General features: G+C 55.1%; 1 protein-coding gene across 1 annotated transcript; it reads left to right on the forward strand.

The window, feature by feature from the left end:
• The first annotated feature begins 1,120 nt into the window (after positions 1 to 1,120).
• NPTXR (neuronal pentraxin receptor) lies at positions 1,121 to 27,967 on the forward strand. Its single transcript, NM_001435970.1, is given in 5 exon segments — positions 1,121 to 1,896; positions 17,219 to 17,444; positions 19,016 to 19,263; positions 23,157 to 23,336; positions 23,586 to 27,967. Coding segments are annotated over 5 exon segments (1,503 nt in total). The 5' UTR covers positions 1,121 to 1,272; the 3' UTR covers positions 23,811 to 27,967.
• The last annotated feature ends 14 nt before the right edge of the window (positions 27,968 to 27,981 follow it).

Genomic DNA, 27,981 nt, shown 5'->3' on the forward strand with positions numbered 1-27,981 from the left:
AAAAATGCAGGCTTGGAAGAGAGACAGGGCTGGGAATAATCACAGCCCTCCCAGCGCCCTTCCAGCCCTGGGAATCCATATTGGTCAGGAAAGGCCTCATGGAAAATTGGAGCTGGAGATAAATTGTGGAGGATAGTAGGATTGTTTTTAAGTTTTTAATTGCAAAGTTAATTTTCAACAAAATATATATAGACATTTTTGACAGGAGAAAGTAAAACGCTCCTCCGCCACCCCCACAGCACAGCCCACTCCCATTCCTGCTGTTCCTTCTGGGCCTGGTCCACATGCCCACCAGGCACATGGCATCGCTTGCCAACGAAGGCAGACTGCAGTGGGGGGCGGGGAGGCGTTCTCTGGACCTGTGATGCTCTAAGCCCCCAAGGATTCAGAGGAGAGAATTTCCATCAGCCTCTGAGATCACAGGAAGATTTTGTAATGAGGGTGGTGGGGAGTGAACTCTGCTCCTTCAGAACGTTGGAGGTGGGGGTGATGGGCAGATGGCCACAGTATCTCAGTAAGTTAGGTCAGTAACTTAGGTCAAAATCCGCGCCTCCCCCAACCCCCAAAACTGGCCTCTTCTCCTCTAACCGCTCCCACTCCAGCCCCATCCACAGTCTGGTCCAGTGAAACGTGCCTGAGCTCGCAGGCGGCTCCAACGCAGCCACCTGGTGACCTTGGACAGCGGCCTGACCTCCGGTGCCTCAGTTTCCTCATTTCTATTGTGAGCCTGTCCAGGGCGAAGCTCAATTGCGACCGAGCTTGTGGCGCCCCCAGAGCAGAGCCCCTCCCGGAGGAGAGCTCCCTCCTGGGTGGCTGTGAGCATAACCGGCTTGGGGAGGGGGCCAGAGCACCGGAGGGTTGGGATGGGGGTCACCCAGGAGCCCCGCCGCGCGGCCCTCGGGTCGCCGCCCCCTGCGCTGTGACCGCGACAAGATAAGGTCCCAGGTGCTGCCCTCGCTCCTCGCCGCATCCCCGGCGGCGCCCCCAGCCCGGCGCCCGGCACGGAACGGGTGCGGGGCTGGGCCAGGGCCGGCCCGGGGGAGCGAGTGGGGCGGGGCCGCCGCGCCCGCTCCCCCTCCCCGCCGCCTGCCGCCTTCTCCTCCTCCCGCCGCCCGGGCTCAGAGCGGCGGCAGCAGCGGCCGCGGCGACAGCTCCGGCTCCGGCTCCGGCTCCAGCGCCTGCCCCGCTCGGCCCAGCGCGCCAGGGCTCCGCGCCCCGACCCCGCCGCCGCGCCTGCCGGGGGCCTCGGGCTCCCCCGCCGCCCGCCTCACGCTGAAGTTCCTGGCCGTGCTGCTGGCCGCGGGCATGCTGGCGTTCCTCGGTGCCGTCATCTGCATCATCGCCAGCGTGCCCCTGGCGGCCAGCCCAGCGCGGGCGCTGCCCGGCGGCGCCGACAACGCCTCGGTCGCCTCGGGCGCCGCCGCGTCCCCGGGCCCGCAGCGGAGCCTGAGCGCGCTGCACGGCGCGGGTGGCTCAGCCGGGCCCCCCGCGCTGCCTGGGGCACCCGCGGCCAGCGCGCACCCGCTGCCGCCCGGGCCCCTGTTCAGCCGCTTCTTGTGCACGCCGCTGGCGGCCGCCTGCCCGTCGGGGGCCCAGCAGGGGGACGCGGCGGGCGCTGCGCCGGGTGAGCGCGAAGAGCTGCTGCTGCTGCAGAACACGGCCGAGCAGCTGCGCCAGACGGCGCTGCAGCAGGAGGCGCGCATCCGCGCCGACCAGGACACCATCCGTGAGCTCACCGGCAAGCTGGGCCGCTGCGAGAGCGGCCTGCCGCGTGGCCTCCAGGGTGCCGGACCCCGCCGCGACACCATGGCCGACGGGCCCTGGGACTCTCCTGCGCTCATCCTGGAGCTGGAGGACGCCGTGCGCGCCCTGCGGGACCGCATCGACCGCCTGGAGGTGAGCGCCGCGCGCCGTCGGGGGAGCCGCCCGGGTGGTGTGAGGGGCCGCCCCGCCGCGGTCGCCCCGCGGTCCCCGAGTCTCCGGTCTCCCGTCTGTATTCCGGGGACGATCGCGCCTTCCTCGCTGGCAAGGCGGGGGGATTCCGATAGGGAACGCGGGCAGGCGTCTGGCACGGTGACTGAGGCACAGAGGACGCGCCAGAAAGATTCGCTCCCCACCCTTTTCCCTCTCCAGGCACCTCTCTGAGCCTCAGTTTCTGTGTCTGTAAAATAGGTATAACAGTGTCCACCTGTAGTGGAAATGGAATCAAATGTAGGGGTGTGAAAATGCTTGGCACGTACTAGGACCTCATTAAATGTCCCTTCTTTCGGACACCCCCAAATCAGCACCAGCTCCACCCTCACACTCTGGCCAGGAGATGGAAGCGCTGTCCAAGGGACTCGGGGTCCTCCCCTCATTACACAGAGCCGGGAACAGAGTGCCCCATAAGACAAACCTGGGTGCCCCTCATCACTTCCCTACCCTGAATCTCCCCCTCTGGCTCAGACTACGACCCAAACCGCAGGAGCTCAGGTGCCAGGCACCCAGCCTCACACACCTGGAAGCCCACAGCTCTTGGGTGGGGGCTGAATGGCGAACAAGGCCCCACCGAGCTCCTCCTCCTCCAGTCACCTTTTCCAGGCTTTCCTGACTCAGGCTTGGGGCTCAGACATAAGGAGTCCAGCATGGGGGAACCCACTCTTGGCTGTCATGTGACCCTGGGCCAGTCATTTCCCCCCTGGAGTCCCATGGCCACCTTCCTCCCTGTAAGAATGAATTTGGGATTCCCAGAAGTGCAAGGCAGACAGACTGGGCAGGACAAACATCCGGGACACATTCACCACCCCAGCCATGGACTGACTTCCAGACCACAAGGAAGGGGGTTAAGCAAAAAAATCAGATCTGTGGAAGGAAGAGGGAGAAAGAGGCCAAAGCCGGCGCTGCCCCCTCTGCTACCTCCACCCAGGTGGAGTGAATCAGGCAAGTTGGAGGGAGGAGAGAGGCAGGGAGTAAATGCAAGGACCCCTTACCCCCGGGGCTGTTTAAGTTAAATCCTGGGCAACCAGCACAGGTGATGCCCACTCGCAAGGCTGAGGATGTTGTGGTCCGACAGCCCTCAAAGATGCCTGTACTGGTGTCAGCACTCTCCTTACAGGGTGTCAGAGTGCAGCCAGGCAGCCATTGCAGCCAACCCCTCACCTTACAGATGAGAAAACTCAGCTCAGAAACGTCCTAAGAGGTCTGGCAGAAGCAGGAGAAAAGCCGGGCCCATACCCACCTCTTCCCCGACTCCAGCTCTGGTGGATTTCTAGGATAAGAGAACCAAGAGCCTGAAAATAATCAGGAAAAAGCTGAAAGTATGCAATGAAGGGAAGTCTTAGTTTTCTCACCTGTAAAATGGGGATAGTAATAGCACCTACCTCATTGGGATATTAGGAGGATTAAGTACTTTATATGAAAGGCCAAGAATAGTGTCTGGGACACAGGTATGTTCAGTCAATTTGAGTGATTGCTATTTTTATCATTAAGCTATAATATTACTCATTTTAAAAATACAGTCAAAACTCAAAATAGGAGCAAACAGGTTTTAGGCAACAGGTTTTAGTCATGTAAAAAACAATTTTTGACTTTCATTAAATAAACTTCCTCGTGCCTGCCATAGCCCCTCTCCCCACGCCCAGATGGCACAGGTGGCTCCTCCCACGTCTGGGGCTGGCAGGCTTGGACCTGCCTTGGAGCTGTGCCCCCAGCACCTGCAGCACTTGGCAGGGTGGCCTCCCTTCCGGTTAGCCCGCTGAGGTTGGGGGGATCCTGGGCGCTGGGATTTGGCAAGAGGTCAGCCTTCCAGGCTGGGGGAGCCCTGGCTTCCCCATGGATACTTTCTCCTCTTTTCTGAGTGCAGCAGCCACAGACAGAGAAGGGCAGGGACCTGCTTGGCCACCACGTCTGCCTTCTGAGTGTGGCAACAGCCACAGCTAGTCTTTTGGGGGCCTCTAGGAGGGTCTGGGGCTGGAGCTGGAGCCCAGCAGACACAGGGTGAGACCAATTGGCTCAGCGGAGTCACATGCACCCATTAGCCACTGTCCAATCTCTCCCCTCTCTTCTCATTCAGTAACCTCAAAGTCCTCAGATTTTCAGGGTCTCCTTTCCCTCCCAGGATACACTGAAAGTGCTCTTGCTAATGTCCCCAAGATGATAAATGAGGACTTCTCAGTCCTTATCTTGGTGGAACCCTCTCTGACACCTGACCCTGCCTATCATCCCCTCTTGCAGGTCTCCATGACCTGGGCTTCCAGCCGCCTCTCTCAGCACCCCTCCTCCTCCCTCTGTCTGCTGCCTCTGTCTCCCTGCAGGGTCCTCCTCCTTTAAGGGGTATGCCCCTCTTGGCCCTCACTTTCCCTGGGTGCACTCAGCCATGCCCTGAGGCTTCCCACACCCATTCCACGGAGGGGCCCCAAACCAAAACTCAGTGTCCAGCCCAGGTTTCCTTCCCAAGCTCCAGATTTGGCATCGACACATCAGCCTCCTGAGCATCTCCCTCTGGTTGTCCCATCAGCCCCCTAACCACACTGTGTTTCAGCTTGAACCGGGTACCTCCACATGCCCTGAGAAACCATCCTTGGCCCCTCCCTCTCCCCCCAGTTCTTACTGGCCTCATCTCTGCACGCTTGCAGCTGCCTTATCTCTGGTCTCATGACTTCCGGCACACGCTTCCGTCCATCCTTCTCCAGGCAGCCCCAAGGGTCTTCCTTAAGCCCACCATGGGGCTCTCCTAGGGTGCAAGCTCCTCAGTCCACTCCTAAGCTACCACTTCGGATGTCGTCCCCCCTCCTGACCCCTCTCTCAGTTCATTCCTGCCTCTGCCTGGATCACCCCCAGCACATTCCTGCTCCTCATTTCAGAGTCCACTCCAAGGACACCTCCTCTCAGGAGCCATCCCTGTTCACACTCTGTCCCCTTCCTATCCCCACCTGGGCTTCCATAATCGTCACACTTCCCTGCTGGCCCCACCAGGCACGTCACACTTCCCTGCTGGCCCCACCAGGCACATCCGTGCATCACCTCCCTCCTACAAAAGGGAAGGGAAGGTCTGATTGGCATGTCCTCTCCCCAAAGCCTCAAGTGGGAGCCACATTTAAGGGCTTAGGGGAAATGTCTTCTTTTCCATTTTTACTTGTGTTGTTATTGTTGTTCATTGAAATAAGTCAAAAGGTTTTGGGGAGAATACTGCATTCGATTGCGTCATTTTCTCCCTTTTTGCAGCCCCCTTTCGGTCCTTATCCATATGCAGCCATTGTTTGAGAGCTGCTGTGTAATTACCATTTTAATGACGCCATAATATCCTGGGATTCATCTGCAGCTCCGCATCCATCAGTCACTTGACCGGCTCCTGTTACTGGAGATGTAGGTTGTTTCTAAATTATTTTTCTTCCAGATGTTCATTGCAGGATCCGTTTCATGCAGAGAGCTGTTTGTTTGTTTATTTTTGAGTCTGTTGATTTCTTTAGGCTGAATTCCCAGGAGTGGTATTACTGGGTACTGGGTCAGAGGATATCGACTTTTTTTTTTTTTTAAAGACAGAGTCTAGCTCTGTCGCCCAGGCTGGAGTGCAGTGGCGCAGTCTTGGCTCACTGCAACCTCCACCTCCCATGTTCAAGCAATTCTCCTGCCTCAGCCTCCTGAGTAGCTGGGACTACAGGCATGTGCCACCATCACGCCCAGCTAATTCTTGTTTTTTTAGTAGAGACGGGGTTTTACCATGTTGGCCAGGCCAGTCTCAAACTCCTGACCTCAGGTAATCCGCCCGCCTCAGCCTCCCAAAGTGCTGGGATTACAGGCGTGAGCCACTGCGCCTGGCCAATATTGACTTTTTATGGCTGAGGCCAGGAGCCACTTTCCAAGAGTTGGCCCATTGATGTGGCTACAGGCCATGCATGCATGTTCCCTGTTCCATTTTTGTGTTAATTTAATGTATATATACAACAGAACTTCAAGATTAATTTCAACAGCATTTCTTTGGCATAAACCACATCCTTAACCCAGCCTGGCAAGCTGATTGCCTCCGCCCATCCTGGAGTGGGAGCCAAATAACCATCACAGCGAACACTTACTGAGCACTTACTATGCGGCAGGCCCTGCGAATTATCTCATTTAATCCTCCTAAAATCTCTATGAGGGAGGTACAAAGAAACCAAGGTTCAGAGAGGTTAAGGAACTGGCCCCAAGTCAGCAGTGGTGCCCAGTGTCTGGCTCTAGAGCCCTCGTTCTTCATCATCAACTCTAGACCCATCTGGAGGGGTCAGACGTCACCCACCTTCGGGAGCATGAGAAAGACAGGTGAGCCGGGCTCAGTGGCTCACACCTGTAATCCCAGCACTTTGGGAGGCTGAGGCAGGCGGATCACGAGGTCAGGAGATTGAGACCATCCTGGCTAACACAGTGAAACCCTGTCTCTACTAAAAATACAAAAAATTAGCCGGGCGTGGTGGCGGGCACCTGTAGTCCCAGCTACTCAGGAGGCTGAGGCAGGAGAATGGTGTGAACCAGGGAGGCGGAGCTTGCAGTGAGCCGAGATTGCACCACTGCACTCCAGCCTGGGCGACAGAGTGAGACTCCGTCTCAAAAAAAAAAAAAAAAATTGACAGGTGAGGGCGGTACCTGTGCTAGTCACTGTCCTGGACCATTTCTGCCTCGGAACCCCAGAGTGAGAGGCATGGAGGCCAGTCCTTAAGACTTGCCCTGCTGACTGGCTAGATAGCCAGGAGACTTGCTGCCAGACCTTCACTGCTACTGCTGCTGCTGCTGCTAATAACTAATACTTATTAGACACTTACTAGATACATATTAGCTTATTCAGTCTTCAGTCCTATGATGGAGGCTGTACGCATTCCCATCTTACAGATGAGCAAATAGAAGCTCAGGGAGAGTGAAGGACACAGACCCAGGCAAATCCCTGCCCCGCCCCCCACCAACTTTGGTTTTCCCCTCCGTACAATGAATGATGCAGCAGGCCAGATACTCCCTAAACACACTTCCAGCTCTAAAAAGTCTCTGAAATAGGTCAGGCACGGTGGTTCACACCTGTAATCCCAGCACTTTGGAAGGCCGAGGCTGGCAGATCACTTGAGGTCAGGAGTTCAAGACCAACCTGGCCAACATGGCAAAACCCTGTCTCCACTAAAAAATACAAAAATTAGCCAATTATGGTGGCACGTGCTTGTGGTCCCAGCTGCTTGGGAAGCTGAGGCAGGAGAGTTGCTTGAACCCAGGAGGCGGAGGTTGCAGTGAGCCGAGGCGGTGCCACTGCACTCCAGCCTGGGCAACAGAGCAAAACTCTGTCTCAAAAAATAAAATAAAATAAAATAAAATAAATAAATAAAATAAAATAGTCTCTGAAATAGAAAGGCTGGGAGGCACAGGCTTGAGTTCTTGCTTGTGACTTTAAACTAATCACATTCCCTCTCAGTGCCTTGGTTTTCTTATCTGTAAAACAGGCAGGAGGAAGAGCTAAGTACCAGCCCCCTTAGGCTCTACATTCTGAGTTCTTGGGCAGATGGTTTCTAAACAGAGATTGTGTGCGGCGTATGTTTATGGGGGTTACATGTGTGTGCCGCCCTCAAGCCCCTTCCACCCACTCCCAGAACTATGTTTCTCCGGGAAATCTGCAGATAAACAGCGACTTCGAGGATCTCTTGGTGTCTTCTCTAAATTCCATTGGTTGTCTTTGCTTTTCTCTGACTTTGCTGCCCATTCTAGAAGCTTCTGCCCAGTGGGCACTGGTTCCCCTGACCCTGCCTCTTTGGCAGTGAAGAGGACTTGGGAGAAGGGAGTGGCTGGGGGCTGCCGAATGTGGAGAGAGGGCTTTTGCTATTGGGCTTTGGTTGGAGGATGTGGACCCACAATGTCCTCCCTCCCCCACAGTGCCCCTTCCAGCCCCGAGAGAGCTGCAGTGTGGAACGTGGAATGTGTTCCTGGTACAGACTCCAGGGCCAGATCACCTGGGTGCAAATTCCAGCTCAGTCACTTGAGAGTTCTGTGACCTTAGGCAAGGTGCTTAACTTTCTCAGCCTCAGTTTCCTGTCTGAAATGGAGATTTGAAAACCTGTTGGGCCGGGCGCAGTGGCTCATGCCTGTAATCCCAGCACTTTGAGAAGCTGAGGCGGGTGGATCATGAGGTCAGGAGATCGAGACCATCCTGGCTAACACGGTGAAACCCTGTCTCTACTAAAAATACAAAAGATTAGCAGAGCGTGGTGGTGGGTGCCTGTAGTCCCAGCTACTCGGGAGGCTGAGGCAGAATGGCGTGAACCCGGGAGGTGGAGGTTGCAGTGAGCACCACTGCACTCCAGCCTGGGCAACAGAGCGAGACTCCATCTCAAAAAATAAATAAAAATAAAAATAAAAAAGCCTGTGGGACTTGTTTATTTTGAGGTTTATCTTACATTCAAGATACATGAGAGGTCACAGATGTCACTTAAACAGACACAAATCGTAAGTGGACAGCTCAATGAAAATGTATGGATGGATACACCTGTGAAAATGCCAGCCAGATCAGGAATTGGAACACTTTCAGCACCCCCAGAAGGCTCCCTGGTTCCCCCAAAGACATTGGCCTTCCAAGGCAACGGCTATTCTGTCTCCTGTCACCACAGTCAGTTTGGCCTGTGTTTGGACTTCGTGCAAATGGACGCAGACAGCTGTGCACCCTTGCATCTGGTGATTTTTCATTCAGTGTCACGTCTGTAGCATCCAGCCTTGTTGCATGTACCCACGGAGGATTGCCGTTTTCCTTGCCGTGTGGTGTTCCGTTGTGCAGACGAGCCTTCATTCCTTTACCCGTTTTTCTGTGGATGGGCCTGTGGGTTGTTTCTGATTTACAAATAAGACTGCTGTAAACATTCTTAAGATCTCTGTTGGCGGCCGTCAGCCCTCATTTCTCCCTGGATCGAGCCACGGGAGTGGGTTGCAAGAGGGGCATATATTTAGCGTCGGAAGGTACAGCCAAACATTTCCCCACAGTGGCTGGGAGAGTTTACACGCCCACCCGCGTGTAAACCTCGCCAAACTCGGTATGGTCATTTTAAAAACATTCCCGTTTCGGTGGGCGTGTAGTGCACTCACTGTGGTTTTAATTTGTATTGCTCTGATGATTCATGATGTTGAGCACCTTTTCTTTTTTTTTTTTTTTTTTTTTGAGACGCAGTCTCGCTCTACCGCCCAGGCTGGAGTGCAGTGGCCGGATCTCAGCTCACTGCAAGCTCCGCCTCCCGGGTTCACGCCATTCTCCTGCCTCAGCCTCCCAAGTAGCTGGGACTACAGGCGCCCGCCACCGCGCCCGGCTAGTTTTTTGTATTTTTTAGTAGAGACGGGGTTTCACCGTGTTAGCCAGGATGGTCTCGATCTCCTGACCTCGTGATCCGCCCGTCTCGGCCTCCCAAAGTGCTGGGATTACAGGCTTGAGCCACCGCGCCCGGCCGAGCACCTTTTCTTATGTTTATTGGCCATTTGGTAAATCTTTGCCTGTAGGAGGTGGAATGAACTCAGAGGTCGGTGCTCCTCACAGAGTGAAGAAGGTGGGGCACGGGGCCGGGGGCGGGGGGGCCTCTCCCCAGGACAGTCTTGGGCACATCATCCCCGTGGAACTCTGGGGACAGGGATACAAGCAACCAACCCAAGGTGGGAGCACTTAGGTGCTTCCACAGCCCTTGTTTTACTCCAGGGGAAGCTGAAGCTCAGAGAGGCTGAGGGACCTGCCCACAGCCACAGAGGCTGAGTCAAGACCAAGCCAGGATTTCTCACTGAAGTGGGCTATGGGTGGGGGACCTCCATCTGCTGAGGATTTTGGCTGGGGCCTAGAAGGCGTGTGGGCAGGCAGGACCTCAGCAGAACTCCCAGCTGGGCTTCTGGAAGCAGCAGCCTGACAGGAGGGACTTTTGAAGGGAGGAGCAAGGGGCCTGGGGCCAGAGGGGTCTTTAGACAGGGTCTGGGGTCTCGGACCTGGGAGGTACATGGCCAGCCCCATCCGTGCTCCCTCTTCCTCATCCTCCTCCCCGTTCATCTTCTTTTCTTCAGCTTCAAAGTGTCATTAGGAGACCAGGATGATCAAAACCACCCTGTCCTTTGCCCACCACTCACCTGCTCCCCGCCTGGGTGGGAGGAGGTGGAGTCACCTGCTGGGCCTGTCCCTGGAGAGGAAGGCAGGGTGACAGCATGGGGTTTCTCTGAGAAGGCTTCCTGACCCCAAACTTCCACCCTGGCAAGACCTGGTGGCCTGGCCATCCCAGAACAGCCTCTGCCTCACCGCCAGCTGGGAGCACCGCCACCGGCGGAACCATGGGGCCATATTTGCCTTTGGGGCCACAGCACCTGGCACTTGGCAAGAGGCAGCAGGGGTGAGCTCACCCTCTGCACCAGGCCTGTCAAGGACCTTACAATTGAATCCCACAAGAACTATGGGACTATTACTATCTCTGTTTTACAGATGAGGAAACTGAGGCTGAGAAAAGTTCAGAAGCTTGCCCAGCTCACTCAGCTGGCATTTCCACCCAGGCAGTCTGGCTCCAGGGCCTGCACCATGATGCACTATACTCTCCTGCCTCTCAACAATAGCAAAGGATAATAGTAATGTGACAACCACATACTGCCTCTTATGGTTGGCCACACTTCATATCTGTTCTTTCATTTTATCATTATTTATATCCCCAAATGTAGTACTATTATTACACCCATTTTACAGATAACTGAGGGCCAGAGGAGTTAAGCAACTTGCCCAAGGCCACAGATCTAGTAAGCGAAGAGCTGAAAATGACGCTGGCCTGTCTAACGTGAGAGTTCATGTCCACAACCACGACGGACGCCATGTCGCTGCAGCACACATGGATGGATGGATGGATGATGGATGGATGGATGATGGATGGATGGATGGATGGATGGATGGATGGATGGATGGATGAGTGCTCTGCAGCCCTGCCAGAGAAACTCTCAGGGCCCTCTTCTCTCTATATAGAGCATCTCAGTTCAGGCATCAGGGAAGCTGCCATCTGGAGGGTGAGCAGGCACTGGGCAGAGGAGGGGTGGGGGCGGGAGGAATGTTCTTGGAGAAGAAACAGCATGTGTGGAGGCCTTAGGGTGAGAAGGAGTTTGGGGCAGTTGAGCAGCAGAGGACTTTCAGTGGGCGTGGCCTAGGTCCTGTCTGGGGGAAGGCTGAAGCCAGGAGGACAGGGACTTTATTGGCAGGGAGAGGGGGCTGTGGAAGGATTTTAAGCAGGAGAGCAACGTGGCTGGATTTGCCTCTGGCTGCTGTGTGGAGGGTGGGAGTGGAAGCTGTGACCCAGTCCAGCGGACAGTAGCCAGGACTAGGGAGAAGCCTAGGAGCTGAGTGAAGCTCTGGGTGAGACGCAGGGTTAGATTCAACCATGAGAGACACCACTTTATGAAGCTCTGGGTAAGATGCGGGGTTAGATTCAACCAGGAGAGATGCCACTTTAGGATTGTTTTCTTGTTTTTAAAAGAAAATCATTGTCAAGTGTTTCAGATGGGCAACAAGATATAAATACTACTACCTAGGTCCCTGCCCAGGCTCAAGAACCAAACATTTCCAATCATCTGATCCCCATCCAGAGCCTCCCCAGTGCCAGCCACAATCACACACCCCCAAATGGCCACCACGGTCCCAAATGAGTGTTGACCACTCCCACGCATTTCTCATGCGTTTAGCACCTAGTCATGTGCCTTTTAACCACACAGCACATCGAGTTGAATGTTTTACAACTTTATATCGGTGATATCCAGCTGCTCTGTAACTTGCCTTTTCTCTCAATATAATTATGCAACAAAAACATTTCAGGCTGGAGATGGAGAAAGGTGAAGCCCTTCAAGAACTCTTTAAAGAATGTTAGTTACTGCCGGGCGTGGTGGCTCACGCTTGTAATCCCAGCACTTTGGGAGGCCGAGGCAGGCAGATCACCTGAGGTCAGGAGTTTGAGACCAGCCTGGCAAACATGGCGAAATCCCGTCTCTACTAAAAATACAAAAATTAGCCGGGTGTGGTGGCAGGCACTTATAATCGCCTCTATTCTGGAGGCTGAGGCAGGAGAATCACTTGAACCTGGGGGGTGGAGGTTGCAGTGAGCCGAGATCACACCACTTCACTCCAGCCTGGGCAAAAGAAACTGCGTCACACACACAAAAAAATTGTTAGTCGTGACATTAATAGTAGACACGCCTGTGATGCTTCCTATGCCTACTGCACACTAAGCGCTTTCTATCTATGGACTTGGTCAATTCTCACCACAATGCTATGAGATTTATTATTTTACCCTTTGGGGCCAATGGGGAAACTGAGGCACGGCACCCTTACATAACAAGGCCACTCCACTGATGGACCCCAGGTGTGAGCCCCAGCAGGACTCAGAACTCAGGGGATGGTTGGATGGGGGAGGTGAGGGGCCATGGTCCACACTGCTCCCCCTGAAGGCTGCTCACTTTCCACCTGGTCCTGCTGCCCCTGCAATCTGCCCCTGGAGAGGGAGGTGGGGTGGCAGGATGGGGTTTCTCTGAGAAAGCTTCTTGACCCCAAACTCCCGCCCTGGCAAAACCTGGTGGTCTGGCCATCCCAGAATGGCCTCTCGGCCAGCTGGGAGTACCACTGCCTGGGTGATCCTGGGCAGGGGCGGCTGTGCAGAGGGTGGGACTCTGACCCTCAACAGACCCAGACCAGCAGTGTAGGCCTGAGGAATGAGCACAGTCTGTGGGCTGTGCAGAGGATGGGGCCCTGGCTCTGGAGTCCTGCACCTGCCTTCTGCTCCCTGCAGCAAGGGAAGAGACCCCGGGTGGGGTCAAGGTGGTGGGGCTGCCCTGCATCATCCCAGCCTCAGCCACCCCGCGGACCCTCCAATCAGTTTCATCAGTCTCCCTTTGCAAAGCTGCCCTGCGCCATGGTCTCACACAACCTTCTGGACCTTCTAGACTTCCTGTGGCCATTAGTACCTCTCCTCCTTTGCCTTCGAGTTAGGCAGGGCAACCTGCACTGTGCCCACTTGGCAGATCAACAAACAGACCCAGACCATCAGTATAAGCCTGAGGAATGAGCAGAGATTTCAGGATCAGGAAGGCCAGGCTGGAGTGCTGGCTCTGCAGCATCACAGGTATGTGACCTTAGGCAGGCACCGAGCCTCAGTTCCCTCATCTCCAAGTGGGCCTCCCTACTTACCCAGGCTGTTGAGAGCAGCCTAGAACTGTTTGCACAGAGCTTCCCTAGTGCGGGGCCTGGCATGCAGCAGAGTGCTCGATGGAGACAGCTGCTGCCGTTAGCATTCTGATTGAGTGCTAATGAGCCCAGCACATTAGTGGCTGAGCTGGGCCTAGAACAAGGGGCTCTGGCTCTAGGCCCAGCACACTTATGCCAAACCCCACCCTGCACTCCCAGCGGGACAGGCCATGGGTTCTCAGCCTCCACCTTCCTGCCCCAGCAGGAGCTGAGTGGGGGTGCTGGCGTCATTATTCCCTCCATCATCTTAGGTGAGGGGCCCACTTGGCATCAGGCCGGGAGCCCACGCGGCACAGCATTCGCCCACAGCAGATGGGAAGTGGGGGTGCGGGAGTCGTGTTCTTCTGATTCAGACACTGGGACAAGGAAGGACTCACACACGATCAAGCGAGCCCACCTCCTCCATGGCCTTCCTGGCCGCTGCAGAGCCAGTGGCTCTGACAAAAGAACAGCTTGAGCGCACACCCCCTCAGCCCGCACGTTTTCTCCTCCAAACGGCGTCTGTTTAAATAGCCTCGACACGCTGTTCTTGCTGGCAGGTCTTCCTCCCTCTGTTCTTCCTGGCAAGTCTTCCCCCCTCTCTCCCTTTGCTGGAGAGAGGAGATACTGGCTCCAGGGATATCAGCTTGGCCCAGCCCCATTGCTATAGACAATTCAAAAGGACTCCTGCCTCGGTTTCCCATCTGTGAAATGGGGATAGGAAAAGTGCCAGCCTCTCAGCAAGTGGTTGCGAGGATTCATGAGTAAACACATGCCAAGTGCCAATGATGGGCCTGGTGCACAGCCTCATTCCATGCATGCCCCTCTGGCCTCAAGCTTGGCACAGAGGGGGTGGGGAACTGAGGACAGAACAGCGCCTGGGACTGGGGAGACCCTGCCCCAGCCCTTCCAGCCCTGATATGAAATGCATCCTGTGAGCTGATTGCCTCAGTCCAAGGCTTCCTGGAAGTCCAGCCATCTCAAATGCAGTGGGTGGCTGAACCTGTCACCCTGTGGGCCATCCAAGGTCACTTGAAGGCTCTGGAGGTAATGTGCGCCCCATCAGCTAATGTAGTCAAGCCCCACAGTTGGCATTATGCTTTTATAGTCCATGAGGGCCTGTCACTTGTCCTCCCATCCTTCCATCTGTCCTGGGAATGGACAAGAGGAAGCCTGTTTCACCCCCCACACACTTTTTTTTGAGTCTCGCTCTGTTGCTCAGGCTGGTGTGCAGTGGTATGATCATGACTCACCGCAGCCTCAACCTCCCAGGCTTAAGCAATCCTCCTGCCTCAGCCACCCAAGTAGCTGGGGCTACAGGCATGCACCACCATGCCTGGCTAATCTTTGTATTTCTTGTAGAGATGAAGTTTCACCATGTTACCCAGGCTAGTCTCGAACTCCAGGGCTCAAGCGCCCATCTTGGCCTCCCAAAGTGCTGAAATTACACACATGAGCCACGTGCCCAGCCTGTTCCCATTTTAGAGGAAGGAAAACCAAGGCTTTGTGGTTAGTCTGCACCAGAGCCAGGGTTTGTAGGCACCTTGACAGAAGGAGCCCTCGGGAAAGCAAAGATGAATGTAAGGGGGGAGTGCACTGTAAGGCTCCTATGCCCATCCCATGCCCACCTTCACCTGGCCTCCACCCCAGCCTGGTGGGCCAAGTAGGCATCTGCGTGGATAGGCGGCCGTGACCTCTTACACAAGAGGTGGGTAGGGGGGATAATGGTGGCCAGAGTCCCCCCTCTCCCGCTGCTTTCATGGGTCCCTTTCCAGAACCAGCCTGGATGACCTCAGTGACTTGTGTCATGGAGAGGTTGATCCTTAGCCCCTCCCCACTGCCAGCAGAAGAGAGGGGTTGCTGAGTGTGAGTGGCACCAGACCCCCTGCTCTGTGAAGTAACCTCACCTTTCCCATGGGAGCCAAGGGACAAGTGGGACAGAGAAGGAATAGGGCTTCTGGAGAGGCTGCCTGGCAGATGCCAAGAGAGGCTGTGTGGTGAGTGATGCAGAGGGGGTGGACGAGCCAGACTGCTAGGCTCAGCTCCCAGCTCTGCTACTGCTCCTGGTGTGATCTTGGTTAACTCACCCCAGTTTTCCTGCCCCTGAAATGGGGATACTGTTAAGTGGATTCAGAGAGGGAATGTTTGCAAGGTGTCTGCTGGGGCTCAGCCGGCAACAACAGCTTGCCATTCAGTCTTCCCACCTACCCCACGCACCCAAAACCACGCCCTTGGCACCCACTGCGGGCCAGGCTCTAGGCACTTCCCTTACCTGCCATCGTTGAATGCTGACCAGCCCTGGAGGCTGAGCATTCCAAGTGCCCATCTTATAGAAGGGGAAAAATGATCCCGGAGTGTTAGCCCGCCTGCCCCTACTCTCACGGGGAAGTGGCAGAGCCGAGGCTGGTTCCTGCAACTCCTCAAAGCCAGGTCATGTTGCTGTCCACACTGGCAGCTCCCAAGTCTCAGGCACTGAGTATGGCAGTGGTCCTTTGCCCCCAGCACTCTGACGCAGGGGGCACACTTCTCCCCTTGTCCCATGGCTAGAAGACAATCTCACAGAAGTTAAGGAAGAGTATGCAGCTCAGAAGGAACACGCAGCCCTCAGTCACAGCAGCCGCCAGCAGTGTCCTGTCACCCAGCAAATGACTGAGAAGGCCATTGGCTGGGCCAGTGAGGCTGGGCAAGGGATTCTGTACTTGTCCCAAGCTGCAAGGCCATCCCCTCGCAGCTTAGGAAACTGAGGAAAGGTGGGGTTCTTGGTTTTCTGTTTTGCCTCCAGCCACAACTTCAGCACCTGGGGCAGTGCCCAGCACAATGGAGCTGCCTTCTGAATGTTTGCTCAGTGACTGAATCACAGAATGCAATGGGTTCATGTCTGGGGCCTAAGCCTGGGAGCAAGGAACTGACTGAGCAAAAACCTTCCAGGCCCCTGGGAAGTTCACAAGCATCGGGCCTGGTAGCAGGAACCGTGGCGGGGGGGAAACCAGGAGGATGGTGGAGGATGGTGAAGGTTTAATTTAGCTCCTAGCAGCTCTTTGAATTATTAATCTCCTACTGACATTTCTGTGACATGTCTGTCACAGATTGTCCCCTCCAAGAGTCTGGACCCGTGGCCTCACCTGCCTTCCTCCACCCCAGAAGGAACTTCTACCAGCATGAGAAGGGGAAGGAAACCCTCCCAGCTCCTGTCCCAGTTCTGCTGCCCATGGGGTCTTAAGATAAGACAGGCATGTGGTAGGAACTCTAAACACTTAGACCTCATCCTGAGCTGGATGGGGGATGTCAGAGCCTACCCTGGAACACTCTGCCCTAGACAGCAATTGCAATAAGTGGCTCTGTTTATTGATATTTAATCCTTAGTCCTCCCCACAACTCTCCAAATAGGTGCAGTTCTCTTTTGAGTAAACAAGTCCAGAGAAGTCAAGATATTTTCTCAGAGTCACATAGCAGATTGGTTCCCGAGCTGGTTTTGAACCCTGAGCTGTCCGACTCGAAAGTATGTGATTTTAACCACCTGCCACCCTGGTATGGTCAAGCCACCAGGGCCCTGCTTCACTCCCTGGGTGGGCCCAATGGCCACACAGAGCCTTTTGCCAAGGACCATTCTAGAGAAGCTTGCTGAGTAAGGGAATGAAATAGTCCGCCCCTTTACCAGCCCATCAGTGTCTAGCCTTGCTGCTACGAAGGACTAGGGTGGGGTGCTCAGCCCCGAGTGTACCCTGAAACCACCTGGGGGACCTTCACAGTACTCACGGCCAGGCCCCACACCCCCACCACGGGCTGAGCTGTCCTCAAGGGCCGGGGCCAGCTCTGACTGCTGCTCACCGTCATGCGCCAGCACCAGGAACAGAGCCTGCCAGGGACCCGGGATGCATCTGTTGCCTGCTGTTGGCATTGTCATTCCCATTTTGCATATTGGAGAAGCTGATGCTCCCCTGGGGTCACTGAGCAGGTGTGGTAGGCATCTGAGTGTTCCAAGCCTTTCCTTCCTCCCCTCAATTGACTTATCTTTCTCTGCTCTGTGAACAGCAGGAGCTTCCAGCCCGTGTGAACCTCTCAGCTGCCCCAGCCCCAGTCTCTGCTGTGCCCACCGGCCTGCACTCCAAGATGGACCAGCTGGAAGGGCAGCTGCTGGCCCAGGTGCTGGCACTGGAGAAGGAGCGTGCAGCCCTCAGCCACAGCAGCCGCCGGCAGAGGCAGGAAGTGGAAAAGGAGTTGGACGTCCTGCAGGGTCGTGTGGCTGAGCTGGAGCATGGTGGGTCCTGGGTCCTGCAGAGGGCATTGGAGGGGTCCTCAGGGTGACAGAGCCACTCAAAAAATATATCCATGCTCCCCAGAGGCTAACATGGACAGACGGGAGGGTGGGGAGAAGGCTGTGGAACACACAATGGAGAGAATCATTGGGGGATATTATTATCATTATCAACATTATTAACAGGTCTCATTTTCTGGCAGTTACTGTGTCCTGGGAGAGGGTGAAGTACTTGATACATCAGCTGATTTAATCTTCACAGTTTTCACAGATGAGAAAACCGAAACTCAGAGAAGTCAAGTGACATGCTCAAGGTCACACAGACAAAAGTAGTGGGTCTAGACCTCAAACAAGGTCTGACTCCACAGTCATACATTTAACCACCCACAAAATAGCAATTTCAATGAATCAGTCAGAATTTTGTTTAACACCTGTGCCTGGCACTGCCAAGGGTCAGAGGAACATAATGGGCAGGGTACAGGTATGAGCATAAGGAGACCTGGCTCCTGGTTGCATATCTGTCTCTGGCTTGCTCTGTGACCTCAGAAGTTCATTTCCTTCCCCAGGCCTCAGTTTTCCTCATCTGAAAAATGGGGGTTTAGGACTCATGAGCTCTCAAGGACCTTTCAGCTTTGAAGTCCTGTGAAGACCACCCTTAAGAGGCTTACAGAAAATTTCCCCTTACAGGGGAAATGATGAGCAGTTAGCTGGGACAAGCTTACATGGGGAACAGGGGTTCAGGAGAAGAAAATACAGGGCTGGGCATGGTGGCTCATGCCTGTTATCCCAACACTTTGGGAGGCTGAGGTGGGCGGATCTCCTGAAGTCAGGAGTTCAAGGCCAGCCTAGCCATCATGGCAAAACCCCATTTCTACTAAAAATACAAAAATTAGCTGGGTGTGGTGGTGCATGCCTATAATCCCAGCTACTCGGGAGGCTGAGGTGAGAGAATTGCTTGAGCCTGGGAGGTGGAGGTCGCAGTGAGCTGAGATTGCACCACCACACTCCAGCCCGGGCAACAGAGGGAAACTGTCTCAAAAAAAAAAAAAAGAAAAGAAAAGAAAAAAGAAAGAAAGAAAGAAAATCCAAGCTGCTTCCTGGAGGAGGCAGCCCTCAAGCTACTTCTTGAAAACAGAGGTGGGGAGCAAATTTCAGAATGGAGGGGCCATTGCAGGGACTCAGCTGCAGGGGAGTGACAGGTCTGGTGGCTCAGGGCCAGCATCCTGGCTGGGGCACAGGGACAGGAGAAACAACCTCCAGCCCTCCTCAGCCCTGCCTCTGATCTGTCTACCCCAAGTCTCCCAAGGGGTCAGGGGAGACAAGTTTAATTTGTTGAAGGTCACGTGGCTGGGAAGTGGGGGAGGCGAGATTTGGTCTCAGGACATCTGAGGTCCAGAACCCCTGCACTTTAATCATGCCCCTCAACACAGAGGTGGAGCAGAGAGGGCCCCGAAGGCACTGGGCATGCAGCAGGTGCCTGGGAGCTGTTAGCCTTCTTTCTGAAGTGTGCTCTGTCCACCCCACCCTTTTTGGTGTCCACCGACCTCCACCACATCTGCCTTGCCCACCCTCAGGGTCCTCAGCCTACAGTCCCCCAGACGCCTTCAAGATCAGCATCCCCATCCGTAACAACTACATGTACGCCCGCGTGCGGAAGGTGTTGCCCGAGCTCTACGCATTCACTGCCTGCATGTGGCTGCGGTCCAGGTCCAGCGGCACCGGCCAGGGCACCCCCTTCTCCTACTCGGTGCCTGGGCAGGCCAACGAGATTGTACTGCTAGAGGCGGGCCATGAGCCCATGGAGCTGCTGATCAACGACAAGGTGGGCAGGGCTGGCGGGGAGGGCTGGTAGTGGGGACGGCGACCCTTCCAGGAGCTCCCACTCCACACTGGGCTCTTTCATTCTCCTGCTCATTCTTCTGCTCTGCATATTCAGCACACATTAAATGCCTACTGTGTGCCAGGCTGGGCTCTGGGAATATAAAGACAAACCAGACATGGGGCTGCCGGAAGAGAGGCTGTGTCTAATGGAGGCTCTAAGTGTTGTTCCATTTTACAGAGGAGGCAAGTGAAGCTCTTGGAGATCCAGTGACTTCCCCAGTGACCCAGCTATGGGACAGGGTTGAGGTGTCTGCCCCTAGGGCCCTGCTCATCCTCCTGGACTTAAAGAGAAGGGAGGTGGCCTGGTGCAGTGGCTCATGCCTGTAATCCCAGCACTTTGGGAGGCCGAGGCGGGCAGATCATGAGGTCAGGAGATCGAGACCATCCTGGCTAACACGGTGAAACCCCGTCTTTACTAAAAATACAAAAAAAATTAGCTGGGTGTGGTGGTGGGTGCCTGTAGTCCCAGCTACTTGGGAGGCTGCGGCAGGAGAATGGCCAGAACCTGGGAGGCAGAGCTTGCAGTGAGCCAAGATCGCGCCACTGCACTCCAGCCTGGGTGACAGTGGGACTCCGTGTCCAAAAAAAAAAAAAAAAAGGGGGAGAGAGAGAGAGAAGGGAGGTGCACAGACCTACCTGGGGATGGAGGGAGGAAGGGAGTGCTCATGGCCTCCTAGTTCCTTCTACTTCCCTGGAGCCAGCCCCTCGGGCCCTCCCCGCTATGGAGAGTAGAAAGGTGTTGTGCTCAGGCTCTGGGGCCCAAATGCTGGTTTGAGTCTTGGTTCTGCATCTTCACCACTGTGTGACCTCAGACTAGCCATCTACCTGCCCTGTGTCTCAGTTTTCTTATCTCTAAAGCAGGAATGATAAGAACTCTTGCCTCTTAGGGTTGTAGTGAGAAGTGGCTTAAATGCACGTAGAGGGCTTTGAGCAAAGCCTAGTGTTTAGCAGACATCAATAACTGTGAGCTATTTTTATTATACTGGGCACTGTGCTAATAAGCAGTTTACTCACATTATTACCCTTGATCTTCCCAACAGCACTGGGAAGTAGGTACCCTCATTATTGCCATTTTGCAGATGTAGAAACTGAGGCTCAGAGAGGGGAAATAATGCACCCTGGCCACACAGCTGCTGGGGTGTGATGTGATTCAGGGTCTTGGGCTCCAGAAACCACCTCTTAACCCCTCCCCTGTTCTGCCCTTGGGCCACCCATCTTCCTCACGCCCAGGCCTCCCTCCCCAATGCCCCTCCTTCAGCCTGGCTGGGAGGCAGGACAAGGACAAGGCAGGAAGAATGATGTGTGGCAGGAGCACGGTGATTGAGGGGAGAGGAGGGGGAGTATCTTATCACTGTCATCCACTCCTAAAGCTCCTCCCCCGCCTACCACATTGCTTTGGGCCTTGCAGCCATGGTGGTCTATTGAGACCCCCTGGAAATGCAGATACCACATATCGTACCCACCTGTGACCAGCACACAACACATAGAGCCACTAGGAGTGATTGACACCCATCAGAACCCAGCTGAGGAGAAGGTGCATTTCATGGCATTCTGGAGGGGGAGGAGGAGGAGGGAGGAGATAAGTCCAGGGACCAGTGACTTTCCCTTGTGGCCCAATAAACCCTATGACCACTGGGGTGGCTGGATCACATCTAGATCCTGCTGCCTGGTGCCCTTCATCACCCCCTGGCTGCCGTCCTTGGCCTGGCCCAAGTTCAGCACTCAGTTCTCATTAGAAGGAATTCAGCACCCTGGACAGGGCATCGCGCAGCCCTGTTCTGGGATACTCTGGAGTCCTTTTGAGAGCCAGCCTCACAGACTGCTCACTGTTCCCGTTTTTTTCCAGCCTCTAAGCCTTTACTCCTACTGTGCCCACCACTTGGTTTGCCTAGCAATGGAATGGTGGATCCATTGTCCTTCCCGATGGGTTTCGACGTGGCTTCTGTTCCCATATCCCCTCTACCTCTGGGCCTCGCAGCCTCTGTACCTCCCATATGCCCTCCGTTATTTTGTCTTATAGCATTGCCACAAAGTCCTTCCCCTCCTGCAGACTCAGCTCATTTAAGGCAGACCAGCTCCACATCCCCAGTGTCCACAACAAGACCAGGCACCACGTCAGCCTCAGAGAATGTTACATTAAATTGTGATCACAGGCCGGGTGAGATGGCTTATGTCTGTAATCCCAGCACTCTGAGAAGCCGAGACAGGTGGATCACCTGAGGTCAGGAGTTCAAGACCAGGCTGGCCAATATGGTGAAATCCCCTTTCTACTAAAAAAAAAAAAAAAAAAAAAAAAATTAGCTGGATGTGGTGGTGCATGCCTGTAATCCCAGCTACTCGGGAGGCTGAGGGAGGAGAATTGCTTGAACCAGGAGATGGAGGTTGCAGTGAGCTGAGATCACACCACTGCTCTCCATCCTGGGCAACAGAGTGAAATTCCGTCTCCAAAAAAAAAAAAATGTGGGCCGGGCGCGGTGGCTCAAGCCTGTAATCCCAGCACTTTGGGAGGCCGAGACAGGCGGATCACGAGGTCAGGAGATCAAGACCATCCTGGCTAACACGGTGAAACCCCGTCTCTACTAAAAAACACAAAAAACTAGCCGGGCGAGGTGGCGGGCGCCTGTAGTCCCAGCTACTCGGGAGGCTGAGGCAGGAGAATGGCGTGAACCCGGGAGGTGGAGCTTGCAGTGAGCTGAGATCCAGCCACTGCACTCCAGCCTGGGTGACAGAGCGAGACTCCGTCTCAAAAAAAAAAAAAAAAAAAAAAAAATGTGATCTCAAAAAAAAAAAAAAAAAAAATCAGATCTCTCCCAGACGAGGGAGCCCTTTGGGAGCACCAAATCCATAGACAGCAAGCACCTTTCATCTTAAAGTCCAGCTCTAACCCATCAGCAGTGACTTCCCAGAGCACTGTGTTGAAGGATCTGAGCTAAATCGAGGCTCGTGATTGATTGGCTATGTCTGCCCTGGGTGGAGAAGAGGCAGCAGCTGTAGATTTGCCATCCCTTGTCTGACCTCCCTTTACAGATAAGGAAACTGAGGTCCAGGGAGGAAGGAGCAGCCTCCCCAGATCACACAGGAGGTGGTGGCAGAGCCAGGGCTCCAAGGAGCCTGGCCTCTGAGTCCAAGGCTCATTCTATCCCTGCCAGTGCTTCTTTTTTTTTTTTTTTTTTTTTTTTTGAGACAAAGTCTCGCTCTGTCGCCCAGGCTGGAGTGCAGTGGTGCAATCTCGGCTCACTGCAAGCTCCGCCTCCCAGGTTAACGCCATTCTCCTGCTTCAGCCTCCTGAGTAGCTGGGACTACAGGCTCCCGCCACCGCGCCTGGCTAATTTTTTGTATTTTTAGTAGAGACGGGGTTTCACCGTGGTCTCGATCTCCTGAACTTGTGATCTGCCCGCCTCAGCCTCCCAAAGTGCTGGGATTACAGGCATGAGCCACCGCGCCCGGCCCCCTGCCAGTACTTCTTGAGCCCCAGCTGTGTGCTGAGTGCTGTGTGAGGTGTTCAGGGGAAGTTGGGATTATGAGACATCCCTTCCACCCTAAGTGACCTTAACAGGCCACTTTTATAGACCTTAATAGGTTGGAGAGTGAGTGAACTACCTCGTGACAACTGAAAACCAAAACCAGAGAGTCCCTTGTGATCTGGTTTGATCTTTGAAGAAAGAGGAGAGAGGAGTCAGGAAAAGACACTGGGCAGGAGGATGGAGAGGATCAGGCCTGGGGTTGGGCCCTGGAAGGATGGACATGGGTCTCCCCAGCCCCACCCCGCTTCCTCAGCCATGGGCCTTGGGCCTTGGGGCACCTCTGACCTGGGGTTGGGGGACCTGTGTCCAGGTGGCCCAGCTGCCCCTGAGCCTGAAAGACAATGACTGGCACCACATCTGCGTCGCCTGGACCACAAGGGATGGCCTATGGTCTGCCTACCAGGACGGGGAGCTGCAGGGCTCCGGTGAGAACCTGGCTGCCTGGCACCCCATCAAGCCTCATGGGATCCTTATCTTGGGCCAGGAGCAGGTAAGGCTCAGGCTGGTATGGGGGCTGGACCTCCCCATTGTGCAGATGGGCAGACTGAGGGCCAGAGAGATCAGAGACATGCCCAAGGAGCTAGAATCTTGGAGGTGGGGCTAAAGCTTTGGGGGCGGGGCTTCAGTGGGGACGAAGGTGGGGCTTCCTCGGGGACAAGAAGCTGACTGAGTCAGCCTGCCTGTCTTTTCTGCTCCCTCATTCCACATCTCTCCTTTCTCTGCTGCTGTCTTGGCCCAGGATACCCTGGGTGGCCGGTTTGATGCCACCCAGGCCTTTGTTGGTGACATTGCCCAGTTTAATCTGTGGGACCACGCCCTGACACCAGCCCAGGTCCTGGGCATTGCCAACTGCACTGCACCACTGCTGGGCAACATCCTTCCCTGGGAAGACAAGCTGGTGGAGGCCTTCGGGGGCGCAACAAAGGCTGCCTTCGATGTCTGCAAGGGGAGAGCCAAGGCATGAGGGGCCACCTTATCCAGGACCCCTCCTTTGCCTGCCACTTTGGGGACTTGAGGGGGGTCATATTCCCTCCTCAGCCTGCCCACGCACTGGCCTTCCCTCCCGCCCCACTCCTGGCTGTGCCTCCCATTTCCCCTCACCTGTACCCACACCTCCAGAACACCCGCCCTGTGAGTGTGTCCCCTGTCCCCACCCGGCTGGGGAGGAGCATCTCAAGTGAACAGTGGGAGCCTGCCCGCCTGGCATTGCACTGGAGTTGTCTCTTACCCCACCCCTCCCTGCCCATCGATTGCATCTGATTTCACTAATTTTCACAGCACCCTCAGTAGGGTAGGGTTGCGTATGAGAGGGACCCCACTATCTCAGTGGAGGGGGTGGCCACCCACTCCCTTGTCCCCCATGCAACAGGCCCAGTGGCTTCCCCTTCAGGGCCACAACAGGCTGTAGAAGGGGATAATGAGGACATCGGAGGTTAGACTTATCCTCCTCCCACTTTCCACCAGCTGCCAGTCAAGGGCAGTGGGATCTCAGTGGAGCCTCCCTCACCCTACCCATGCCTCCCTCTTCCTCCTCTTTCCTCCTCTCTTTGTGTGTAGTGGTTTGAATGTTGGTTCCATGCCTGGCCCAGCCCCACCTCAGTCTCCAGGACATTCCTTTCCCGGCTCCAGCCTGGAGGGAAGGGAACAAAGACCCCGGGAGGCCAAAGGGCTGCAGTCACCCCTTGTGCTCACCCATAGCAATGGCCACGGGGATAGTCATCCCTCTCCCTCCATGCCAAGGACAGGACTTGGGCCACTTCAGCCTGGGCGGCAGCAGCCCGAAGGGAGAGGCCTCATGGCTCAGGAGACCCTGACTTTGGCAGAGCCACATTACCTACCCTGTGCATGGTCCTGGGGCAGGAAGGAAGAAGCTGAGAAGGAGGGGAGAAGCATGAAACAGTGGGCAGAGCACTGGGTGAGAGGGAGGAGCCCTTGGTTCCTAGCCAGCCCTGCTAATGTCCTGTGTGGCCTCCTATAAGTCCCTGCCCTCTCTGGGCTTGGCGTTCCTCATTCGTGAGCTGAGGCCCTCAGTTTGGTCATTTGCTCTCCAGATTGGGTGTGAGCTTCTCTGTGATTCCAGGTGGATATGTGGGGAAAGCACTGGTGACCCTGGGCTTAGCAGGGGTAGGTCCCAGTACTCGGCAGTAGATGGGATGAAGCCAGTCATGGGTTAGGGTCAGCAGAGACTCAGAATCGAGGGCAAGGTTCAAGGCAGACTAACCTCATGCATGGATTGTAAAAAACCAGCTCCCTCTGGATCACCCCAGCCTGGCACCCTTGCCTGTCTGAGAGTATCTCAAAGGGCTGATGCTTCCTGGTCCCCTTGAGTCATCACCAGCTTCTCCAAGAGAGTGTCAGAATCTTAAGAGCTGAGAGGCTGGGCATGGTGGCTCATGCCTGTAATCCCAGCACTTTGGGAGGCCAAGACGGGCAGATCACTTGCAGTCAGGAGTTCAAGGTCAGCCTGGCCAACATAGTGAAATCCCATCTCCACTAAAAATACAAAAAATAGCCGATGTGGTGGTGCACACCTGTAGTCCCAGCTACTCGGGAGGCTGAGGCAGGAGAATCTCTTGAACTGAGGAGGTGGAGGTTGCAGTGAGCCGAGATCACACCATTGCACTCCAGCCTGGGCAACACAGCAAGACTCCATCTCAGAAAGTAATAATAATAATCTTAGAGATGAGAAAAGCCACCCCATCTGGCACCACATCTGCATCTTGCTTGTGAGAAATGGGGAAGAGTTCAGGGAGGACCCGTGACCTGCACAGGATCACAGAGCACGATGGGGCAGAGCCAGGACTAGAGCTCAGGGCATCTGACTCCCTCTTCAGTGCTCTTCTCCTTCCATGCTGCCTGCCCTTGAAGGCCTTTGAGTTCAGTCTACACCTAAGCAGGTGGACATCTGAGAGGTCAGATACTTTCCCATATGACACCTGGAACATCTTCCTTTACGTAACACCCAAACATCTTGGCGTTCCCCCCCCCAGGAAGTGCAGGGAGGGGGTTGTGATCCCTGGGCGCTTCGGCAGAATGGAGAGCTGAGGTGTCCCTCCCCTGCTAGTCACCTACCAGGTGTCTGAGCAGCTGCAGGCTCCCTGGCTCAAGTGGGCATTGTACCTTTTGTCTGCCTTTTTGTTCCCTGTCTGTCTCCACTCCCTGAGGCCACTTAGCCTGAGACATGATGCAAGAGCTGCAGGCCAGGGGGCTCAGTGCCATGGAAGCTCCTCCAAGACGCATAGACTCCAGCACCCAGATCCTTCTTTCCATTTCAAGAACATAAATAGATTGCCCAGCCCCTCCAGTACAATCCCACTGGAAGAAAAGGCAATGGCGGACTTCAGCCAGACTCGCTGAGACCTAGGTTGCCACGGTAACAGCCAATGACATCAACCCAAGGGCTGTGTCAAGTGTCTCATCATAATGGCACTGTTGCTGGGGTGACGGCAGAATTCAGAACTTCGATTTCAGTGACGCCAAGCTTGATCTGTTGCTGTTGTTTTGAAGAAGGTAGCTCTTGTGGAGGACTTGGGAGAGGGATGAGGTCTTAGGAAGGAGGTGACAGCACTTGCTTGGTCACTTGAGCCCACCCAGACACATGACCTCGAGTCCTTTATGCTTTGTCCCAGTGAAGATGAGACCTCTGATGTCCAAGCCTTGTTCCCGTGCCGCCTCACCCACTCAGCCTTCCAAAGAGAACAGGAACAAATTTCCCCAGCGCCACTATTTGGGTCCCACTTTTCCTATCTTCTGCTGTCCCTGAGCACATCCAAGCAGACAGGGAAAGAGGAGTCAGACATGGCCCAGTCACATCCTAAGCTGCTCCCTGGCTGATAACCACAATGGAGCCCGTGTTTGTCCTGCCGTCCAGCACTGCACTGAGAGTGGCACTGGCACGGTCCTGTTGATCCTCACAACACAGTTCTAAGTTAGGACGTTCTTGGCTCCGTTAGACAGGTGAGGAAATTGGGGCACAGAGAGGTGATGTCATCTGCCTGGTGTCAATCAGCTAGCAAGTGATGGAGCCCAGATTTCAAACCAAAGGGGGTTACCTCCAGGGGCCGAGTACCCACTCACTGTGTAGAGTGTCATCTGGGCACCATTGCTCCAGATGTGTTCTGACACCATTCCCCAGCCCACAGGGCTTGAAGTGAAGGAACAGAGGCAGAGAGTGGGCCAGCCCTAGGGCCAGGGTCCCCTTGGTGAAGCTATGCCATGGGGCTCAGCTGCTTTAGGGAATGTGTCCCTTCCACCATGGGCCAGAGCTTTAGCCCTTCTCTAGCTCAGCTGGAGTTCAGAGGAGAGCTGAAAAAGAAAAGGAAACTGAGCATCTCCCAAGAGTCCTTGGCAGGGAATGGGAGGGAACTTGCTCTTCCTCCAACTCCTGCTTGGGGCCAAGCCCTAAACCAGGTGCTTCCCAGCTGTTATCTGCCAGATCTTCCCATCTTGTGGCACGTGGTGCCCCCACCGACGTCCCAAGGGGACCGATCCCCTTGCCACCACTCTGCATCACCTGGGACCACAGATTTGGGCAGGAAGGGCTCTGAGAGGAGGCCAAAGCCCTCATTTTACAGATGAGGAAGCTGAAGCCCGGGGAGGGGAACAACCCTCAAGGCCACCCAGCTGGACACGGGAGACTTGAGCCCAGCCTTCTGACTGCGTTCAGCCCTCTCTAGAACACAGCAGCCTCTCCCAAGCACTGAGTCCCCCCTGCTCTGTGTGTCCCAGCACCCTTGGCCTGAGTAAATGTGGAAAGGGGCTCCCTCCCAGAGATGGGATTCCTCTCTTCACCCTTTATTCCAGCTGTCTGCCACCCCAGACCCCACCTCCCACCCTGACCTCCGACCCCTGGGTGGGGAAGGGGCTCACGTGGGCCCAGGCTGAGTGTGAGTGAGCATGTCAAGTTGTCTGACACTGTGACATTAGTGCACCCTACTGACAACCCCTCCCCAGCCTCACCCCTTTCTTCTCTCCCTGTTTTGTACATAAATTGACATGAGCTGCAACATGTGTGCGTGTGTGTGCGTGTGTGTGTGTATGTGTGTGATCTGTGTCATGGTTTTGTTACCTTTTTGTTTTTGTAAACTTGAATGTTCAAAATAAACATGCTGTTTACTCTGATGCTCTTCTTTTGG

Source organism: Macaca mulatta, chromosome 10 (genome assembly GCF_049350105.2).
Source record: "Macaca mulatta isolate MMU2019108-1 chromosome 10, T2T-MMU8v2.0, whole genome shotgun sequence".
Classification (NCBI taxonomy): Eukaryota; Metazoa; Chordata; class Mammalia; order Primates; family Cercopithecidae; genus Macaca; species Macaca mulatta.